This window comes from Narcine bancroftii, chromosome 5 (assembly GCF_036971445.1).
Source record: "Narcine bancroftii isolate sNarBan1 chromosome 5, sNarBan1.hap1, whole genome shotgun sequence".
NCBI classification, from domain to species: domain Eukaryota; kingdom Metazoa; phylum Chordata; class Chondrichthyes; order Torpediniformes; family Narcinidae; genus Narcine; species Narcine bancroftii.
The window spans coordinates 218804582-218827402 of record NC_091473.1 but is presented as its reverse complement, the minus strand read 5'-3'; the positions used below and the strand labels follow the sequence as shown (position 1 = coordinate 218827402).

Below are 22821 nucleotides of genomic sequence, written 5' to 3'. Positions count from 1 at the left end.
AGAAGGAATTTTCATATTATTCAAGTAGAGACAAAACATACTCAAGGATTGATATGTTTCCGTTGTCGGCCAATATTCAAGGGAGAGTTATGAAAACTGAGTATAAAGCTAGACTACTATCAGATCATTCACTCCTGTTATTAGCAACAGAACTGGAGGACATCCCACCAAGAACACCAAGGTTAAACTCCATGCTACTTAAAAGGCAGGAATTTAGAGAGTTTATTGAACACCAAATTAAAACATATTTTGAAATAAATATAGAATTAGTGAAAGACAAATTTATATTATGGGATGCAATGAAAGCAAGCCTTCATTAGAGGACAGATAATGAGTTATGTAACTAAGATGAAAAAGGATTAGAATCGGGAAATAGAGCAGTTGGAAAGGGAGATAGTAAATACAGAAAAGGAACTAGTAAAAAGGGATGATATAACAAAAAAGAGAGAATTGGCGGACAAAAAAAATAAAATATGAAACATTACAACATACAAGGTGGAGAAGAACATTATGAAAACAAAGCAAAAGTATTATGAACTGGGAGAAAAAACAAATAAAATATTAGCCTGGCAACTTAGAACAAGCTAAAAGAACGATACTGGCATCAAGGAAAAAGGATGAACAAATTACATATAATCCAACAGAGGTTAATGAAAACTTTAAGGAATTTTATGAACAATTATACCAAACTGAGAATGAGGGGAAACATGATAAAAAAGAGGAGTTTTTAACTAAAATTGAACTGCTGAAATTGCAAGAAGAGGAACAAAACAAACTAATAAAACCATTTGAAATAGTGGAAGTACAGGATATATTAAAAAAGCTGCCAAACAATATAACACCAGGAGAGGATGGAATTTAATAAAACATTTAAAGAGTTATTAATTCCTCCTCTCCTGGAAGTAATGAACCAGGAAGAAGAAACACAAAACTTCCCAGATTCATGTCTTCTTTGGCTTGGCTTCGCGGACGAAGATTTATGGAGGGGTAATGTCCACGTCAGCTGCAGGCTCGTTTGTGGCTGACAAGTCTGATGCGGGACAGGCAGACACAGTTGCAGCGGTTGCAAGGGAAAATTGGTTGGTTGGGGTTGGGTGTTGGGTTTTTGACAGTGAGGTGGGCTCTGCGGTCTTCTTCAAAGGAGGTTGCTGCCCGCCGAACTGCGAGGCGCCAAGATGCACGGTTTGAGGCGATATCAGCCCACTGGCAGATTCATGTAAGACAGCAATAATTACAGTAATACCAAAGATGGGGAAGGATCCATTAACACCAGCATCATATAGACCAATATCTCTACTTAACTCAGATTATAAGATAATAGTGAAATTATTAGCAACAGATTGGCCAATTGTGTACCAAAAATAGTAAAACAAGATCAAAGTGGATTTATTAAGAAAAGACAAACAGCGGATAATGTCTGTAAATTTATTAATCTAATTCATGCAGTTCAGGAAATAAGAAACCAACAGTGGCTGTTGCTTTAGATGCAGAAAAAGCCTTTGACAGAGTAGAGTGGAACTATTTATTTAAAGTATTACAGAAGTTCAATCTACCAGAAAAATATATTAATTGGATTAGAGCATTGTATAATGGACCATTGGCGAAGGTAGCAGTAAATGGATATGTATCGAACCAATTTAAATTCAGTCGGTCAACTAGACAGGGATGTTCATTATCCCCCTCATTGTTCGCCTTAGCAATAGAACCTTTGGCAGAACTGATAAGAATAGAAAATAAAATAAAAGGGATAAAAATAAAGGAGAAGGAATATAAAATCAGCTTATTTGCAGATGACATCATAGTATACCTAACAGAACCAGAGATATCAATAAAAGAATTACATAATAAATTGAAGGAATATGGAGAAATATTGGGGTACAAGATCAATGCAAAGAAAAGTGAAGTGATGCCAATGAGTAATGCGGATTATACAGAATTTAAAAAAGAATCACCATTTAAATGGCAAGCACAAGCAATCTGATACCTAGGGATCAGGTTAGATAATAACTTAAGCCACTTGTACAAACTAAATTATCAGCCACTAATAAAGAAATTGCAGGAAGACTTAAAACACTGGAAAAAAATACCGTTAATGTTGATAGGGAGGGTAAACTGCATTAAAATGAACGTGTTCCCAAGGATACATTACCTATTTCAAACATTGTTCCCTTAACAGAAAAATTCTTTAAGGAACTAAAGAGAATAATAAGGAAATTCTTGTGGAAAGGGAGGAAACCGAGGGTAGCATTAGATAAATTAACAGAGAGGTATAATCAAGGAGGTTTGCAGTTACCAAACTTTAAAAATTATTATAGAGCCGGATTTTTACCAGACAAGGGAAAAACCAGACTGGACTAAGATAGAACTAGATAAAATAGGGGAGAAGGTACCGGAATGAAAAGTTGGGGCAATATAAAAGCTCACCAGTATTGCATCATTTACTTAATATATGGAAGAAGATCCACTAGAAAGAAAAAAAAAACAAATGACCAAATACCAAAATTATTATTGATGCAATATCCACTAATCCCTTTTACAATAGATAACCTTTCCTTTAGAGAATGGGAGAAAAAAGGAATCAAAAGAATAGAAATTTGTTTTTTGGGAAATAATTTATTAACATTTGAACAGTTGAAGTACAAATATGGAATAACTCATGGTACAATGTTTGCATATCATTAACTGAAAGCTTATTTAAAGGATAAATTGGGAAACAGATTGAGATTACCAGAAGGAATCAGTTTTGAATATGTGATTGCAGACGCAATGATAATTAAAAAATTTATAACGAACATGTACATTAAGGTGCAAGATAAGGAAAATGATGAAATAAACTATAAACCTAAACAAAAGTGGGAAAAGGCTTTAAACATAAAGGTAAAAAATGAAGTATGGGAAAAGTTGTTCTGGAACTATGAAGAATATAATAAACACAAGGTTACACATGATACAGTATAATTGGTTACACAGGCTATATATCACTCCTCAAAAATTAAAAGATTGGGATTCAATATTATCAGATAGATGTTTTCGCTGTAAGAAGGAAATGGAAACAACAATATATGCAATTTGGGCACGTACGAAAGTGAATACGTTTTGGGAAGAACTAAATCAGATATTAAATAAAATCACAAAAAATAACATACCAAAAAATCCAGAGATCTTTCTTTTAAGTAACGTAAGAAGTAAAAATTAGGCCTCAAATTGGATAAAGTGCAAAAAGATTCATTATGATAGCTTTAGCAGTAGCAAAAACATGTATAATGTCAACTTGGAAAATGGAAGAGAGCCTGAGAATACAGCAATGGTACATGGAAATGAATAAGTGTATTCCATTGGAAAAAATAACATATAATTTAAAAAATAAAGTTACATTGTTTGAACAAATTTGGGAACCATACATAACAGAGAGAGCTTACAAAATGACTTGATTCAGTGTGTAACAAACAGATGACGCATTTTTCTTGTTTATTTTCCTTTGTGTGAAGATATTATTTTATGGTTTTATTGTATTGTATATGTTCAATATTTATGGGTTTTGGAGGGGGGTGGGAAGTGGGAAGGGAGGGAAAGGGGGATAAAAGGGAGAAAATGCCACTGTGTATATTTAATGAGAAACGTTTGTACATATTTTGGTTGATATGGTTCACAGTGTGAAAAATTTAAAAATTATATAAAAAAAAGAAACCACTGTTTTAATCATACCTAATTGACTCGTTTTGTGCAAAGGAAATGGGCCAATGACAATTTTTCTCAAGCAAAATATTTCAGTAACAATTGGTTCTAGAACAGTGATTCTCAACCTTCCTTCCTACTCACATACAGTGTTAAGCAATCCCTTAACAATCACAGAGTACTTATGGCATAGGGACTGCTTAAGATGGAAAGTGAGTTTAGGGGGCAGTTTGAAAACCACTGGTCAAGAGGGTATACATTATGGGGAGAGATTGGACAAACTTGGGTTGTTTTCTCGGGAGTGTAGGAAACTGAGGGGAGACCTGATGGAGGTGTATAAAATCATGAGAGGTATTGATAGTGGAGAGTCAGAATCTTTTTCCCTGGGCATAAGTGTCACACACTGGAGGGCCTTTGTTTGAGAGGAGGGAGAGGAAGTTTAAGGGAGATGTGCAGTGTAAATTTTTGAGAGATATCAAAGTGCAAGCAGCAGAATTTTAGTTTGATTTAGATATCACATTCAGCAGACACATGGGCCTGTTCCTATTTTGTACTGTTCTTTGAATAAAAACATAGAAACAATGGTAAAGATCATTAGACTGAGATTTGTTTATGTTCAATTCTGAAAAATGAGAATCAGGTTGTTAGTAGGAGCTTTCGACTAGACAAACTTTTTTTTATATTGCTCTGGATGTTTTCCCATTAAAGGTGCTCTATGCCTTAGCAGTGGTGCTTGAGGGGTTGAGAAAAAAAGTTCCTCCTTAGGAAGAATAAACATTATAAAATGCTATGCTTCTGGCTATGTTACATGCTAAATCCCTTTGAACAGCTGATTTAATAAGCAAGTGTTTATGGACATTCTGCAAATGTTATGGGTTCCTGGTTTAATCGTCTGAAATACAATCATGTTATTTTTGGCAAATGTGCTATACTGTTTTAAAAATATTCAATACATGAAACCAACCATAATTCCTATCAGTTTTTAAAAATACTGAATTAATGTTAATGTAAGATGCAATGAATGAAAAAAAATTCTGGAGGATTTTAGTTTTACATATGAACAAACATCAGTTCCTCAATTTACTACAATTAAATATCATGTTGTCTAATAGGTTATTAGATAATATCCTGTTATAATATTCTATCATAAAAACACTCACCTCCAAATCGTTCAAGCATGGTGGCCACATCACTGCTGTAAACACAGATAAGAATAATTAATATGTTTATTCACCTGTATTGCCATTTATTATTGATATTATTCAAATTAAAGCAAAACTAAATGTGATTCTTTTTGGATAGGAAGAATTCTAAAGATAAAGCAGAAATATAAATGGAATGTATTTTTTTACATTTTATTACCATTCATTCTGGTGGAGACTTGAATGGCATTTCTGTTATTTCTTGTACTGTATCTCGCCAGAACTGTGTGATACAAGAACTGAAAGATAGCTTGTAGTTACTTTGCCTGGATTACTTGGACAATGCTTTTCAAATTCAGTAATTCTGCCACCAAGGGCAGCAAGCACATAGGAATCATTCTCGGCTTCCGTCCAAGTTGCACACAATCCTGACTTGGATAAATATCACCATTCCTCATCAGTGTTGGGTCTAAATCCTGTAACTCTATACCTAATAACCAGCATGGCCCACAGTTCAATAAGATTGCTCAGCGCTATGCTTCTAAAGGTAGATGTGGAGAGGTAACAAATGCTAGTCTTGCTGGTGATGTCCAGATCCCATGAAAAAAATATCAGTTGATAGAAACAAGATACTTTGTTTATTATGAATGAGCTTACACCAACATTTACAAGCTACAAGTCCTGTAGGTCTAACTTCAGTTTTATATTTCCTGTTTACAACTAAATTTCTAACTTCTTTTACAAAAACTTTCAATGGACAAAATGTTTCACTTATACTTTTTCCGATCATTCCTTTGCCAATCAGTGCAAAGTAGAATTTCTTTAAATTCTGGGAATAGGAAATGAACAAAATGGAGTGATGACAGCTAAGAACCCTTGTAGATTTTCTGTGGAGACAGTTTCTAGAACAGTTTGATGAATGTGATTACCCTCACTGCCAAACACAAAAAATTCAGTCCATCTTTTTGATGCTGACCAACGAGTGCCTATTTGTGATCCTTTTCTGTTTTTAAATAATTGCGTTGAACTGGCAGTTGCGCAGATTATCAGGAAACAACAAGTTCCATAATTCAATTCTTCATTTTAATAATGATGCAAAGACTGGGTAAATAAATGTATTTTGCTTTAGGAATTTTAGAGATTCTAGAATCTGCCAAGCATACTATCAATTTCCAATAAAATAGGACCTGGAAATTAGTGGCAGGAGCACTAGTCCGCAGGGTTCAAGACAGCCACCATTTTCCTGGTACCCAAGAGGGCGACAATAACAGGCCTCAATTACTACTGCCCTGTGGCACCATTATGAAATACTTAAGAGTGTCTGGTGATTTCAATTCGCCTTTAAAAGAAACTATTTCACAGATGATGTTATAGCCTTGTCCCTTCGCTCCATCCTAACCCACCTGTATAAACATGACTGAGTGGACATGGCAATCAGGTCAGCATGCACTGGTAAGGTATAAACTATCAACACATTCAGGCAAAGCCTCTGAAAAACAAACACCATTATTTTCCTGTAAAACATCAACTGTATTTTGATGGAGAGTCACTGAACTTAAATATTATCTTCGGTGAGGGCCGACATGGCCTGTTTCCATGCTGTAAACGGTTATATGGTTCTCTCTCTGCAAGTGTTGTGCAGTTGGAATTCTTATAATGATACAAAATCATCTGAATCAAAAAAAAACAATCATAACTTGATTTTAGCAGAAATTTAATTTCATGACACACTGTGAGGGGGATTACTTGCAGATTGGAGATCCAATTTCTTTTTGCAGCAGGACTGAGAGACCAGGTCTAATATAGCCCATTCATTGCTCTATTTATAGGGTTACTGATCAAGCTGTAGAAACAGTAGAAACAATAAGCACGCATATTAATATGACTTTGGAAACAAGTAAAATATTTAATGTTTGACTTCAGGAATGTCCAAAGACAGAATTGGAGAGAAAGAATAGAGGGGCAAAGCCACAGCAAGAGTCAAAAGTAAGGGTAAGAATTTCAAAAAGATATGAAGGATGAATAAATTATTGTGGGAATTAGAACACAGCATAGTTCAGGAGGAAACAGCAACTGATAAGTGGTTTGAAGCTTATCTCAGGATCTGCTAGATTGAAATCATTCTGGTTCAGCTTCAGAAAGATGCAAATTAGAAAGGCTGCTAACTCTGTGCTAATGTGGGAACAGCTTCTGTTCTGCTAGCCTTGACTGTACAGTTTGCCAAGACTTACTTTAGTATCAGGTGGATGAAAAGCACTGGAATGAGTTGACCAGAAGGTAAAAGAATTTAGGAACTAAATTCAGGGACAAGGCTACAGAAAACACAACATAAATAAAAAAGTCAGTCCTACCTACATTAAATTCACAATTTCTTCCTGTGCTCTGAGAATGAAATTATTTTAATTTCGATACTTACCAGTCAGCTATTGGAGTTGACGCATATGATGGAGGACTGAGTGTAAAACAATAATTTTGTATTTCAACAAAAATAAGAAGACTGAAACCCATAGTCTAAGTGCAGTCCCCTCACCAGAGAAGTGATACAGGAAGACCTGGTGCGTATATTTTGAACCAGGTGCCATTAGTGACTCTAACTTGTCATCTATTTATAAATTGTTAAATGTGGAAAATGCTTATGTGAGTGAAGCTAACATTACCACATGCTGCCTCTTGAACATCATTAATCCTGTAAGACTTTCCAACGTGTGTGTGTGTGTGTGTGTGTGTGTGTGTGTTGTGTGTGTGTGTCTGTGTGTGTGTGTGTGTGCACACGCACGCTGCATATATTAGACTTTGCCCATACACAATGCAGTAATAGATAAGATCAAAATAAATACTCATCTGAAATAACAGCCTGGTAATTTTGGCATATTTTTAAAGATTATAAATCAGTAACAAAATTATCCAGTTGAAGAATGATATGCATTGTTTGCACTGACAATAATGCTGCACAAACTGGACCACTATTTTCTCATTAGTCATAACCTACCACAACATAACAAAAAACACATTGACTACAGTACAGTCAAGTGCTGGGATCCTTTGCCCAGAAACTGGTTCACCCAATACAGCATTAATCCTGTGCTACAGTTAACTTGTGCTTCTTTCTGCTGTTACTGCCAGATTGTGAAATCGATTGAATGGCTGATGTGAACACTGGATTTAAGGGAGAATAACTTTGATTTCTCATTTACTAATCTCAACATTCTTATGGGTGGACACAGGAGCTAGGTATTGTAGGGAGACTTGTAGATGCGAAGTAGAGGTACAGCGGAAGGTGACTTATCCTCCTGGATTGAAAATCCCCAAAGCTAGCAGGAGTGCTGCAAGAAATCTATGGCCTGACAGAATGTTACAGCTGCTCCAAACATACCTTTATCACTCTTTCAGCAGGAACCATCTCTTGGATTATTTAATTTCTCCACTTTAATAAAGAGATCCCCATTTGTTCCATCTGATTGCCTCCCTCTCCACCACTTTATCCTACAAATTAAAATGTGCTTTAATTTCTACCTTTTACCTGGTTGCAGGGAAAGAAGGAGTGGGTCAATGGAACTGGAGTGATTTCTGTTAGAGGCTACAGGGCCAAATGGGTGTCTTCTGCATCATACTAAGTAAATGAATACTGTAATTTTTATGATTTATTGGCTGATCCACAATTAATCCACTTGATTGATTCTTCTTTATCTACTGAGAAGTCCTGATAAATCTAAATTCAGTACCTGAATGTAACTATAAACTAACAGGATTGACTGGCTGTTTAAACCAGATAATACTTTTGAAGGGGTCATTGTTCTTTTGTTTGCTGCAAAGGAATGGTCCATTGAAAACTCAGAAGAAGCTACCCTGCAATTATGTCAAACTTTGAGCAATGTATTGAAATTCTCATTGTAAACAAGCATTAAGGCTTATAGGAGCAATTGTAAGTGATGTCAACTTCAAATGAAGTACAATATGGGAATTGAAGTTAGATGGTAAACTTTCAACCAGTGCCTTGGCAAATGAATATCAAAAACAAGTAGCCCACCACTTCCACCTTTATTATCTCCCTGAGCAGTTACAAAGTCTGTGAAATGAATCCTCAAGAGAATTATTGGGTAACACCACAGCCCCTGTATATCCAATCCAAGGAGAATCTTGGTTAACTGCTGATTGCCCATGTCTTCTTCCTATTCCACCTCTTCTTGGAGGGTCTCAGACTAAAGTTAAGCTTGCACGAGATTGACAATTTAGCATCTGAATCAGTAAGGTGTGTTTCATGGAGAAACAGGGCAGAGCAGCCACAGAACATCAGAGAAACCAAAATCATAATCTTGAGTAATTAATTGGCATTTGTTACTCATGATGATTCTGTGACAGGTAATCTTTATACTGGCAATCAGCTCGCTTCACAGATCAAAAGCCAAGGCTAGAAAAATCCTTATTTCCCAAAATTGTCCAAATGAATAATGTCTGGAAAAAATAGCAAACAGAAAAATATGTGAACTTTCTGGGTACATCACAGTATCCATGAAAAATTTCTTCTCATTACCTAATCTGAGTTGAACATTTAGTGAATGATAGGCTGTATGATTCATAATGTAAATCACAAAAATCTGTAGATACTGTGGTTGAAGTAAAAACACAAAATGCTAGAGAAACTCAGCAGGTCAAACAGTGTCCTTTATGGAGCAAAGGTAAAAATACAGAACTAACGTTTCGGGCTTGAGTCCTTCAGGGTATGGAAGAATGTCAGCAGGCATCCAAACAAAAAGATTGGGGGGGGGGTGGGTGCAAAGGCAGGAGTTGATGACAGCAGCGATCAGGGGAGGAGCAATGGCTGGGTGGATGGAGAGGGAGAATTGGATAAACTGGAAAAGAGGAGGGGAAAAAAGGGTAAGCAGGTTAGCAGAAAGCAGAGAAGTCGATGTTAATGCCATCTGGCTAGTGAGTGCACAGACAGAAAATAAGGTGTTGTTCCTCCAATCTGCAGGTGGTCAGGATGGGATAGTACATAAAGCCATGGATATACACGTGAGTATGGGAGTGTGACTCAGAATTGAAATGGTAGGCTGCTGGGACATCTCTGTTGTAGCGGAGGTACTTAATGAAGCAAACTTCCAATTTGCAACCGGTCTTGGATATAGAGAAGGTCACAAAAGGAGCACCGGATTCAGTAAATCAGTCCTGTTGATATACAAGTGAAGTGTAGCTTCACTTGAAAGCCTGTTTGGAGCATCGAACCATGGTGAGGGAGGAGGTGTGGGCGCAAGTGTTGCACCTCCTGAGGCCACAGGGGAAGGATGAGTGCACGAGGTTATCACAAAGGGAGTGGTCCCTACAGAAGGCAGAGAAGGGAAAAATATGTTGGATGTGGAGGCTGGTGGGGTGGTAGGTGAGGACGAGGGGGATTCTATGTTGTGTCTGGGGGCAGAAGGGGCCAGGGGAGATGAGTGGGAAATGGAGGAGATGCTGGTGATGGCTTAGTTGATGGTGGTGGAGGGGAAGCCACATCTGTGCAAGATAACTGCCTTCCCCTGTGGCTGCAGCAGGTACAACACTTGTGCCTGTTGAATAAAATATAATGCAAATGTTCAAGAGAACTTGGATGCACTTATACACAAATCTTTGAAAGACAATATGAAGATGTAGCAGGTGGCAAGAAACACAACTGGAATAATAGGCTTTATAATAAGTTTGAATTCACAAGACAGAGCCTTAATACAATTGTATAGAAATGCACCTGAAGATTGTATACCATTTTTGTCTCCTTACCCAAAAATATAATTGCCATTGAGAGGATGCAATGACAATTCATAAGTCTGGCCCCAGGGAATTTGCTGCACAAGGAAGTTTCAATAGTTGGAGACTATATTGTCTAGTTTAGAATAGTGAGAGAACTCATTGAAATTTATAAAACTGCTATGAGGATTGACAGGCCAGGAGTAGAAGGGATGTTTTCTGTAACGGAGGCATCTGAGACCAGGAAGCACAAGGGCACGATTAAAATGAGGGCTTATTTATTTACTTAGTGGGTGAATCCTTAGATTCTCCAAAGATGTATGGGGTTAATTGGTCACATGGGTGTATTTAGGCAGTGTGGTCTCTTAGGCCTGCTACCGTGCTGTATTTGTAAATTTAAAAAAAAATTAAATTCAACTTTCTATGCTGAAAAGCAGTGATGCTCAGTTATTGAGTTCATTCAAAACAGATATGATGGATTTCTTCTTTCAGGGGGTAGTGAGTCTGGAATTGGGTGGTGAATGCCTGATCATTTGATATATTTAAGATGAAGAAATATAAGTATTTGAATGTTCAAGAAGAGGATTATTGGGAAAGTTGAACAGAAGAGCAATTGAGGCTATTGAAGATCAACTATGATAATTCTGTAAGGTGAGGCAGGCTTGATGGCCTACTCCTGCCCCTATTTTCACATGTTCTATATGCATTTTAATGGCATTCAGGTGATGGACCGAAAAAAACTATGGTCCTGAAAAATGACACAAATCGTTTGGCCTTGATCTTGTTGAACGGTGGAGCAAGCTCAAAAGGCCAAATGGCTTATTCCAGTATTCTTATGTCTGTGTTGAAGGTACACATAGTATTCTGCCTTTAATGTCTTCTTTTCAATAATAGGACTCTCATAACCATACAAAGTACTCCCAGAAGGAACTAAAGGGGTAATTCCTAAAAATGCGAAACCTGCCTCCAAATTGATTCAATATATAGTTTGGGCAGCTTGAGTGAGGAAGCTGACCCAGGAGAAAGGTAAAGTGTTTAATTTGAAGGCTAGGGCAGCATCCATTAGATCACAGTAATAGTTTATACTAAATGGTAAAAGGGCCAGGTTTCCACAAGCCTTTGAAGGGTGAATGGTAAAATCTTGCAGGAAGGTTCTCTTACAGTGATGTTTTGAACTAGGAGATTCAGAAATGTTTCCTTCAATCTACCTAAATGGATTGGCTTTTCACGTTCTGTTTCGATAGTATATCCGATCTCAAAACTAACCTCTCTGATTAATTCCCCCCAGTAATCACCTCCTACAGTCCCAGCCTGCCAGTTCAGGCCTTTCTGTATTAGTTTTTAATCTTGCTGACTGTCAGGAAACAGGACCTCCAACTGTGTTCTTCTTAATACTGCGTTTCTTACTTGATACATCTGCCCCCCAGCTGCGACCCATCAAATAGCAAGACACATATTTCGATTTATCAAAATTAAATTGGTGAGATGTTTCCCTAGTTTTATCTATTTTTAAAAATCCTGCAGCCACAGGGTCTGTGCCCAAGATGATGAGCAACATACCACGAGGGGTTGTACTCTGGGGGATCAACAGACCAGCACACGGCAGCAGTAATGGGGAGAACATCCACTGTTGAGAAGGTGACCTCAGCAGCTAACCAGTTGTGGCCAAAGGGCTCACACAGTCCATGGGTTGCTGACGACTTGTGGCTGAAGGACTCACACAGGGTACGGGCTGCTAGAGACTGGCTCATGGGAACCAGGATTCGAGAGGGTGTTGAGTGCAAGAAGGGCTCATAAAGGACCTCGAATGCTGAAGGCTTCTCGATCGTAATAGAAGTTTGGATCTGGAGCTTGGGTTCTAAGTGGCTACATAGGCTGTGGAGCAGTGGAGACAAATCACCAGATATCCAGTGTCTCTGCAGGGACTACCATATAACCGTTTACAGCACAGAAACAGGCCATGTCGGCCCTTCAAGTCCATACCGGTTCACTTGAACAACTCCACTAGCTCCTCCGCAGATTCCTGAGGAAATAGAGGCTTTCTTCATGATGCCATTGGTGTGTTGCCTGGCATTAATCAGAACAATCCCCAAGTTTTGACTTTGGCCAGGTGGCTTGTGTCGTAGTCAGAGCTTACTCCTTGCAGTCTTTCTGCTTTTTCTTTTGCAAATTTTGATTGGGGAAAATTAATTTGAATTGAGCAAGGCCGCAATCTTAGAAATATGGTCCATTGAGACCCATGCAGAGGTTCTTGGAATCTCCCACTTTGACTCTTTATAAGTTTCAAGAACATGAACATTTTTTTTTTAAGATGACTACTGGTTCTCAGGGTACTATTATCTTCTCCAGTCCCTTTTTAATGAGCTTTTACTCTTTCTCCTGTTCTTAGGGGCATCAGGCAATGCTCACGACAACTCTTTGTTTGCTAATAGTAGACAAAAGTTGAAGTATATCATGCCTATTACATTTTTAATGAATTATTACATGACAATAAAAGGAACCTTTGTACTCATACTTTCAGGGATTTAATCACGATGAAAAAGGAGAAATTTTCTCAACAGTATGTCGACCAATATCCCATCATTAAACGTCTTAATATTTTTCCTGAACATTGTAATGATGTTGCTGTCAAATGAAAAGATCAGAAAATACATTGGGACGTTCAACCAAATTCAGGGATTTTCTCTTCATGGTTGTTGCATATTTTTGAGAATTTTAAAACTATCTTCTTTTCCCTTTACCTTGAAACAACAAACACCACTACCCCACTTAGTGCTACTCCACACAGCATTGGTTCATTACAGCTCTCTTGGTCCTGGACTTCGAATATACACTTTTAAATTCCCTTGGTATTTAAAAAAAATACATCTACTCAGTCTGCACTGTGCTCCTGTAGAAATGAAGTGGTGATGTCATTATCAAGAGGGTCGGTGTAGAGTGAACTCCATAGACAAAGTATAGAGGCTTCAAGTGAGAGCCATGGTGAGCTGTATAGCTGCTTAGTGGGTCATGGACATACCAAGAATCCAGAATCCTGTGTTTCCCAAACCCACAGCTTTCTCTATGGCCACAACCTTAGTGGGTGTTGGGCTTGTTCCATGCAGAAATCCTCATGTCGTTGAGCACAGTGCAGCTAAGCAAAGGGATTGGGTGTGATGCACCATCAATTACTCGAAAGACTATTGTAGAGAAACCAATAAGCTCTTATTCACTTAAGAACAAAAGCACATCCATACAATTCAGTTGTCCTGGACTGAGCTGCAGGGGACTGTGGAACAGTCACCTTTATACAGGAGCCTGTGGGGAGGGGCCACAGGTACAACCAGCTAATTGGTGTACCTCACCAGACAATTATACATAGCAGTGGTTTACCACGGGGTGGTGGGGGCAGCAGTTTCCATCATATCCAACAGGAAATGAGAGAGATCTGAAGATTCAGACAGTCTGTCAAATTAAACCTCCAGTAGTACCTTCATGCACTGTGCAAGCCATGAAGACCTGAGCCCAGCATATCAATGCTGAGTAGCTGCACCACTCACCCCAGACCTCCCAACCCCAACCCTCACAGGCAACCTCTGAACTCCTCCTTGGCTCACTCTATACAGAGCCATGTGACAACGAAATCACTTGAATCTTTTTGCTCCTGCAGGAGCACAAACAATTTCCCAACACAGAAGTATGCAGTAGTGAAGGGGCTGGTTCGCCAGTTTCCTAGCAAGGTAGCTGTTGGTACCATCAGTCACCCTTTACCTTACAGATGCTGGGATTGCGCAGAAGTAAAATGTGCTGGGCGAACTCAGCAGATCACACAGCATCGATGGGACACCTATCTGTTTTTTTCTTATTCTTAATGAAGTGCCCAAGCCTGAAATGTTGATGACCTTTTACTTCTTATGGATACTGTGTGACCTGCTGAGTTTCTCCAGCACATTTGTGTATTGCACTCCATATGTAACTTTATTTGGATCTCTTTTACCATTGCTGCTCTCGTTCCTGGTTAACACATACTGGACTTTCAGCAAGTTACCAATATATTGGGATATTTCACAGCAACAACTATAAAAGCTCAATAAAATTACTGCTCAGCTTATCATACCCAACGTTAATGTCATCCATTTCCTCTTCTTGCTCAGTGCCTGCACTGGATGCTGGCCTTTTCCTCCCAAGTGGCAATGCAACATTTGCTACAAATATAAAAATACTGATGATTGTGTGCTTTCATAGAGATGCTGTATTATTAATATTATACTACAGCTAGTTGAATTTTATAATATTTTAATTAGTCAAACATATTTCTTATGGTAAATTAAAATTTTGTTCAACTCAGAAATTTTGAATCTTAGTGCATTTATTCTTAGCTGTATTTATATATAAAACACATTTTCTCATGTGGTTCATTTTACAAACAAGACTACAGCCTCTTCTCTTAGGTACAAAAGAATTATAGCTATTTTCTTATTTGATGCACAGTAAAGACATATCCAGCACCATTTTCAAATTAAAAACAATGAGCTGGTATGTGCTTGACATAAGTTCTACAGGCTGTTAATTTTTTTAAAACATTCTGACAATTAAACTTTATTTATCACCATTTGCATGTTTCCCTCCAAGCCACACATCATTCTAACATAAATCTATCGCTGTTCCTTCACTGTCCCTTGGTCAAAATTCTGCAGCTCTCTCCCTCACAGCATTGTGGGTATACCCACACTTCACGGGCTGCAGCAGTTCAAGAAGGAAGTTTATTCACTGTCTGTTTCTCTCTCTCTCTCTCTCACCCTCTCAACGGTTTGATTCCCAACAGGTTTCAATGAAATACTTGAGCACCCAATAACTACAATCCTCACTGTATGTCTGCAAGCTAGATGAGAGACTCCAAATATGCTTCTTCCTTTACTACAATTCATGCCTCTCTTCTTTCCTTGTCCCATTTTACAACCATTACATTCCCTTTCCAAACTTTCTTCACAATCCCCCCATTCTCTTCACTTCCTTCTCCTAAATCCTTTCGACCATTCTAACTTTATACCTGCAATCTATTCTCCAGTTTCCTTCCCTTTGTAAATAATAGATTTTCTCCCTACTTCATTTATGTGTCATTTCATAAAACACCCTTTTATTCCTATGCTTATTTATTACTCTTTCCTCTTCATATTTTGCTCCATTCAATACTGCTGTTCTCCTTCCTTCTTCCTCCTCTTCAAAATGAGGAAAAGGGCTGGATGAAGAACCTGATCAAGATAGAGGACACCCAATCTTTGTTCCATCTTGTCTTCTGCTCTCCTTCCCTCACATCCATTTTCCATTCTCAAAATGTGACCCTTTGATTCTTTACTACCTTTTCTCTTTCCTCTCCTCCTCCCACCCTTCTCAGCCTCCATCTTATCTTCACTTTCTACCACTTACTTTCTTTTCTGCCTCAAGATCACTTCTTCCTTGCTTTCCACATAATTTCCCTCCTCCTGCTCCATAACAACCTCTCTCATCTTTCACTCTTCATTAATAGAGCTTAAGTAGCAGTCATTTTGCACAGCCATCAAAAAAAGATCAACATAGTTCAGGGGAAACTACTAGTGATGATTAATAACTCCTTGCTCCTCGTCAAAAAATGCGTTGGATTCGCAACCCAGCACAATGAAGCTCTTATTGCTATAATTAGAGGAAAATGTCAATCACATATTCTCTTTTTAACCAACACCCCACACGCCATCATTCAGGGCCACAGATTCATTATTAGACTCTCAGTATTCTTTTAGCAACTACTGTGTTGGCACAAGATTCACCTATCATAACCATGGCTGCAACCACTGATGGATTTTACTGGCCAGTACATGTAAGAAAACAAAAAATAATGTATTTAATTAAAATTTTATTTCTAAAGCTTTACCTAGATTTTCATCCTCATAGCTGCACCCCAATTTTTTCTCATTTTCCTCATTGAACTCATACAATGAGTCAAATGTTGTTTTCTCCTTCTGGTTTTTTACAGAATTTCGTCGTCCAGTTGTTTTATGAGCCATTTTCAATCAATTAAATCTAGAACAAGTAAAAAGTTACAGCAGAATATTTAATATTTTTCTAATAAACATGGAAAAAAATACCTAACAATGACACTTGAAAAGTAGTTCCAAAAATCAACTCATGACCATAAGCATCCAACTAGTCATTATTGAGATTTTAAATAAAATGTTTTCTTTACCTACTAATACAAATGCTAGTATTAGTCCTTCAAGGCACAATGACCCACACAACCAGAAAACAGCTAATTATTCAATGGTTGACAGAGAAGACAGAGTCTGTGAGATGAAGGGTGAAGGGGATGAGGGAGGCAAAGGAAATAGAGGGAGAGGGGTGTAGAGGGAGGGATCCCATGTCCGCATGATTGGTCTAGTTAAACTGCAACGTATCAGAAGCTGGGATCAATGTCCGAAAGGGCGTCCTATACCAACCATGAAAACTATTCCAGGAAGTGGGTGACAAATTATCTGCCTGCAGTTACAGTCCCCAAAAAGCTAAAAGTTAAAGTTTGCATCAGGTACAAACCAGTGTTGACAGCCTTAGATCATATCAAGCTGGATAAATCTCCAGGCCTACACCAGGTGCATCCTAGAATATTGTGGGAAGGCAAGAAGGAAATTGCTAAGGGCACGAGAAGATCTGGAGGACTGGAGAATAATAAATGTAATCCTTTTATTTAAAAAGGCCATTAAGGATAATCCAGGTAACTGTGGACTTGATAAAGTCAGTGGTAGAGAAACTGCTGGAGGATTTTGAGAGACAGAATCAATCAATATTTGGGAAGCCCAGTGGAACATTAGGGAGAGCAGAATGGATTGGTGGAAAATTATGTCTCATGAATTTGAGAAAATTCTTTGAAGGGTTAACAAAGAGGCTAGATGAAGGTAAGGCAATTAACGTTATGTGTATGGATTTTAGTAAAGCTTTTCATAAAGTCCTATTTGGTAGCTTAATACAGAATTTTAGTTCACATTGGATAGGAAGCAAACTAAAAAAAAAATTTGACTCCGTGATAGAGTTAGAGAGCAGTTGTGGAGGGCAGTTTTACAGACTTGAGAACCATGACCAGTAGAGTGTCTCAGGGTTCAGTTTGAGAATACACAAAATGATTTGGATAAGGTATGTTTGCTGATGTCATGAAAATATGTGCTCAGAGGACATTGAAAGTTATCTGGGTTTGCAATGAGATGTAGACCAGATAGAAAAATGAGATTTAGAAGGAACGTGAGGGGATGGTTTTTCACTCAGAGTGGTGGAGGCAGGTATGTTAGCTTTCTTTAAAAAAACACTTGGATAACAAATGAATAGGAAGGGACTAATGTGGTCATGCGACTAAAGCAAGAGGGCACTTTGTTCAGTGCAGACAAGCTGGGCCCATGGGACTGTTTCTGTGCTGCAGGACTCTGAATCTAAAGGGCAGAGTGGTTTCCGAACCATAATTGGGAAGCAGATGCCACACCTAATTTGCAAATTATATTCATCTGAAATGTTATATACTGATGAAATTCCTTTTTTTGTCTTGATCATTTGTACATAGCCTCAATATCATCTGTGTTGTTGATTCTGTGCAGTTTGTAAGTATGTAAGTCTTCTGTTTTTGCAATGTCCAATCAGGATAGACTGTTTCACTCCCACAGTAGGAGAAGCTTAAGGTGGAGGAACCAGAAGAGTTGCCAGAGGAAAAGGAGTGGATGAAGAACTCAACAGTGTATAGACAGATGAGGTGCTGTTCATAAGCTTGATTTGGGCCTTGCTCTAATAGTGCAGGAAGTCACAGACAGAAAGGTCAGAGAAGGAGTGGAATGGAGAATTAAAGTCACAAACTACAAAATCACTACTGACTCAGTTTCAGACTTAATATCAAAGTCTACAACCTTTGGTAATCATCTTTCTATGTTTTATTAGAATTGCTGAAGGTCATCCATCTTTATTAGCTGTTTTTCTCTTCCTTGACCTCCAAAAGCCCTGGACTTCATAATTTTAACACTGCTTTATAGCCTTATTCAACTGCCTTCAATATCCAGCAACAAGATTGTTGCATGATCGATGACCACACACAAAGCAAGTAGTCAAACAAAGCAAGTAGTCAAAGGCTTTGTTAATCAGAAAACCTTGGCATGCCTCGACATGCTGCTGGCTCACATCCAAGGCAGGTATGAGGAAGGAGACTAGGGGTCTCAGCCTTTTATTAGGGATCTTAAAGGGAGGAGCTACAGGTACACCAGGCAGGCCAGCCTGCCCAGCCCAGTGAGTTCATGCCTACAGTACCACATTCCACCACAAGGTTAACTTATGCATTTTAGGGCAATGCAGGCCTCACCTGTCCTGTCTACACACAGACTTCACCACCTGTCCTGCAACATAAAAATAATTTGCTTTATTCTTTCCCAGTTCTGATAAAAGGTATTTAAACTAAAACTGTAATTCTGTTAGTCTTTCCACAGATGCTGCCTGACTTTCACAGCATTTTCTGATTTTGATCACAGATTTTCAGCAGCTGTGATTTTTTTTATATTTTAATTTACGAGAAAGATTGAATTCAGGGAAAATATTTTTCCTGGTTATGGAATTTTAGAATACATGGTAAGACATTTAGACAGGAGAGATTCCTTTGATGAGGAAGTAGTGAATTTGCGGAAATCTTCACCAGAGAAATCCATTGAAGCAAAATTGTTGAATGTATTTCGAGTTAGATTTCTCAATACTAAAAGCTCAAAGAGACTCGGAGAGCAGATATTGCAAAAGATGAATGGTGGAGCAGTCATATAGGCACAATACCCGAGGGAAGAAGCTGTTCCTCAGCCTAGTGGTATGGGCTCTGATATGTCTGTATCTCTTCCCCAATGGGAGCAGCTGAAAGATGCTGTGTACAGGGTGGAAGGGGGTCCTCAATGATTTTGTACGCCCTCTTCAGACATCGATCCCAGTAGATCACTCCAATGGTGGGGGGGGGGGGGAAATGAAGACTCCCCATGCTCTCTCCAACACCTCACACCCTCTCCCCAACACCTCACATCCTCTCCCCCAAAACTTCACACCCTCTCCCTCTAACACATCGGCCTCTCCCCTGACATCTCACACCCTCTACCGCGGCACCTCACACCTTATCCTCCTGACATTTTCCATCCTCTCCCAGACACATCACATCCTGTCCCCCAACATCCTATATCCTCTCCCTCTGACATCTTATATGCTCTCTGACAGCTTACACCCACTCCCCAACACCTCACATCCCAACACCTCACCTCCATTCCCAACAATTCACACCTGCTCCCACTGACACCTCACACCCTCTCCTCCAACATCTTACATGTTCTCCCACACCTCACACCCATTCCCCCAGACATCCAGCACCTGACACCCTGACTTCAACAGCTCAAAACGTCTACCCCCCCACCATTTCAACACCTCAAAATGTCTACCCCCACTACACCTACAACATCTCAAACCCTCTCCCCGACATGTCACACCCTCTCACTCCAACACAGAGAGGTGGAAACAAAAGGGTGGTATGGGGAGGGGGGAGAACAGAGGGGGAGAAACAAAGTGGGGTAACAGAGGGGGAGGGGATAGAGGGATAAGGTGTCAGAGGGAAAGGGTGTGAGGTGTGAAAAAGCCCAAATGTAAAGGTAGAGATTCTCCGCCCTTACATTGGAAGGTTTACCTCCATAAATACACCCTGGCCGGGTCAGTGGCGGTGTGCTGTGCTCTGCCACCCTGCATAAATGTAATGCCACTGCAAGCAGCTGGCTAGGAGCAAGTTGATGATGTCAGGCCACATCCCATCTCACTCACCCCTTTCCCTCCATGAGACCCTCAGGGTGGAGGAGGGCAGCGGGCGCTATCAGGGGGCAACCGGTGTGGGCTGAGACAGCCCCACCAGCCGCTCCGGCACCTCAGTGGATCGCTTCTATCTTTGGGGCTGCTTGTCAGTGTCAGCAGCTTAATACATGGCAGAGCAATGGCCGTTTTCCCGAACCATAATCCCCTCACATGCAGTTGGAACCGCTCTGCATTTACTAGATGGTTCCAGCTGTGAGGGAGATTATGGGTCAGGGAGACGGCCATTGTCTACCATGTATTTATGATGGACGGTGCCACGGCAACAGTCACCCCGCCTACAGCAGCTCCAGCAAACACGCCGAGCCGCCGCTCTGCATAAAAGCAGCACTGGAGCAGCCTTTTGGGGCTGCTCCATGAACAAGTTTAAAATTGTTATCCGCCTCTGCAGGCGGCCTCGAAGCAGAGGCCCAGCATGAAAACACTTTCTGACGGGACTATCTTTTGCTTATTTTTCTCTGAATGTAAAAGGTGCTTCAGGAAATTTCTGCTAATTCCATGTAATGTTACACTGTTTTTATTACATGACAATAAAGAAATCTTGCATCTTAAAGTCTGTATGGAGCCGACATTTAGACTGGGCAGATGGACCTCACGGGGGAACGCTGACACTTTGCACCCTGCTGTTACAGCAGCTCTGCCATGTTCTTTTCTTCTAATGAGCCACTTAAAAATGGAAAATGGGCGACAGTTGGCTGGGGGCCGTAGTTTGGACACCGCTGCCTTACACCCTCACCTGGCACCCTCTCCCCTGAGAGTTCACACCCTCTACACTGAACTCTCTTGCCTTCCTCCACAACCCCTCATGCTCCCTCTCTCCCCCACCCCTCACATCCTCTCTCCACCGACCCCTCACACCCTCTCTCCACTGACCCCTCACACCCTCTCTCCACTGACCCCTCACGCCCTCTCTCCACCGACCCCTCACACCCTCTCTCCCCGACCCCTCGCGTCCCCTCTCCACTGACCCCTCACGCCCTCTCTCCACCGACCCCTCACACCCTCTCTCCCCGACCCCTCGCGTCCCCTCTCCCACGACTCCTCGCGTCCCCTCTCCCCCGACCCCTCGCGTCCTCTCCCCCTCGATCCTTCGCTCCCTCTCTCCACCGACCCCTCACGCCCTCTCTCCAATGATCCCTCACACCCTCTCTCCATTTACCCCTCACACCCTCTGCCCGACCCCTCACACCCTCCCCTACCCCTCGCGTCCTCTCCCCTCGATCCCTCACGCCCTCTGCCTGACACCTCACACCCTCTCTCCACTGACCCCTCACACCCTCTGCCCGATCCCCCACACCCTCTCTCCATTGACCCCTCACGCTCTCTGCCCGACTCCTCACTCCCTCTGCCTGACCCCTCACACCCTATCCCCGACCCCTCACACCTTCCCCGACCCCCTCGCGTCCTCTCCCCCTCGATCCCTCACGCCCTCTCCCCACTGACCCCTCACACCCTCTGCCCGACCCCTCACGCCCTCTCTCCACCGACCCCTCACGCCCTCTCCCCACGATACTTCACATCCTCTCGATCCTGTCCGGACGTGGTTTATCCGCCCCCTCGACTCCTCCGCACCAGGGCCCTGTGTTAGGCGCCGAAGCAACAGGCCGGCCTCACCCTCAGACCCGCTGTGCGGACGCCTCCCTCTCGCGGCTCTCGGGCAATTCGCGCCTCGAGCTCAGTGGCCAGACGACGCGTCGACCAGCGGCGGGCCAGCATGCAGCCAATGACGTAAGCAATCCGCCCCTATCATCCAATCCGGGAGGCTGCTTTGCTGCACGTGATCCACACGGGCATTCGGGCGGCAATGTTTTGGCGAGCGGGCGGGGATTCAGAGGACCGATCCAAAGGTGCATTTACAACCCATAATTCCTGTTTAAACTTGAGGAACCTTTCATCGTTTTATTCAGCAAAGTTGGGATGGGTATTGCATTGGTTTGAATGTAAAGAACTGAGCATTAATGCATCCTCAGTGCGTCATGGTACTTGTACAGTGGGCTACTAACTAATGAGCACTCGCTCCTTTGTAAATAGTACAATGCAAAATCACGATTTTGAATGGAGGTTTCTAAAACAGTGGAAGCAAGCTGTACAACGCTGTTTTAACACACCTGAGAAATGAGAAGGAGAACCCAGAAAGTGGGGCGCCACTGAATTGAAAGGGAATATTACTTGCAGAAGTGGGAGGATGTGGACCTCCCTTAAAGATGCAGGCGGTGTATCTGAAGCAAACCACCCAGCATCATCAATCAACTCAGGCTGGGAGAATCAGTTCGGAATCAATAATCAATCTCCAGCCAATTGTGCAGCAAAGTCGAGAAGGTGGAACGAAAGGGAATCCTTTAAATCACGCACCTGTAGAGCAACCACTGTTTAGGAACACCACGTTGGATGGAAGGTGCCCAGAGTCAGTCAAGCTTGAAGACAA

At 40.8% G+C, this 22821-nt stretch overlaps 1 protein-coding gene across 13 annotated transcripts in view; it reads right to left on the bottom strand.

Annotated features, from left to right (window-relative positions):
* Positions 1–22119, bottom strand: part of sycp3 (synaptonemal complex protein 3) — a 63030-nt gene extending 40911 nt beyond the window's left edge. The window contains exons 1-5 of one of the 13 annotated variants that reach the window (XM_069941281.1): positions 21910–22107; positions 20921–21062; positions 16426–16574; positions 14635–14722; positions 4836–4870 (exon numbers count right to left, since the gene is read on the bottom strand). In XM_069941281.1, coding sequence (XP_069797382.1) covers positions 4836–4870; positions 14635–14722; positions 16426–16558 — 256 coding nt within the window. In that variant the 5' untranslated portion in view covers positions 16559–16574; positions 20921–21062; positions 21910–22107. Of the gene's footprint in view, positions 1–4835; positions 4871–14634; positions 14723–16425; positions 16575–18876; positions 18911–20351; positions 20371–20920; positions 21063–21909 lie in introns of those variants that run through there. The other 12 variants (XM_069941283.1, XM_069941285.1, XM_069941278.1 and 9 more) reach the window with 12 other exon arrangements.
* Between the last annotated feature and the right edge of the window lie 702 nt (positions 22120–22821).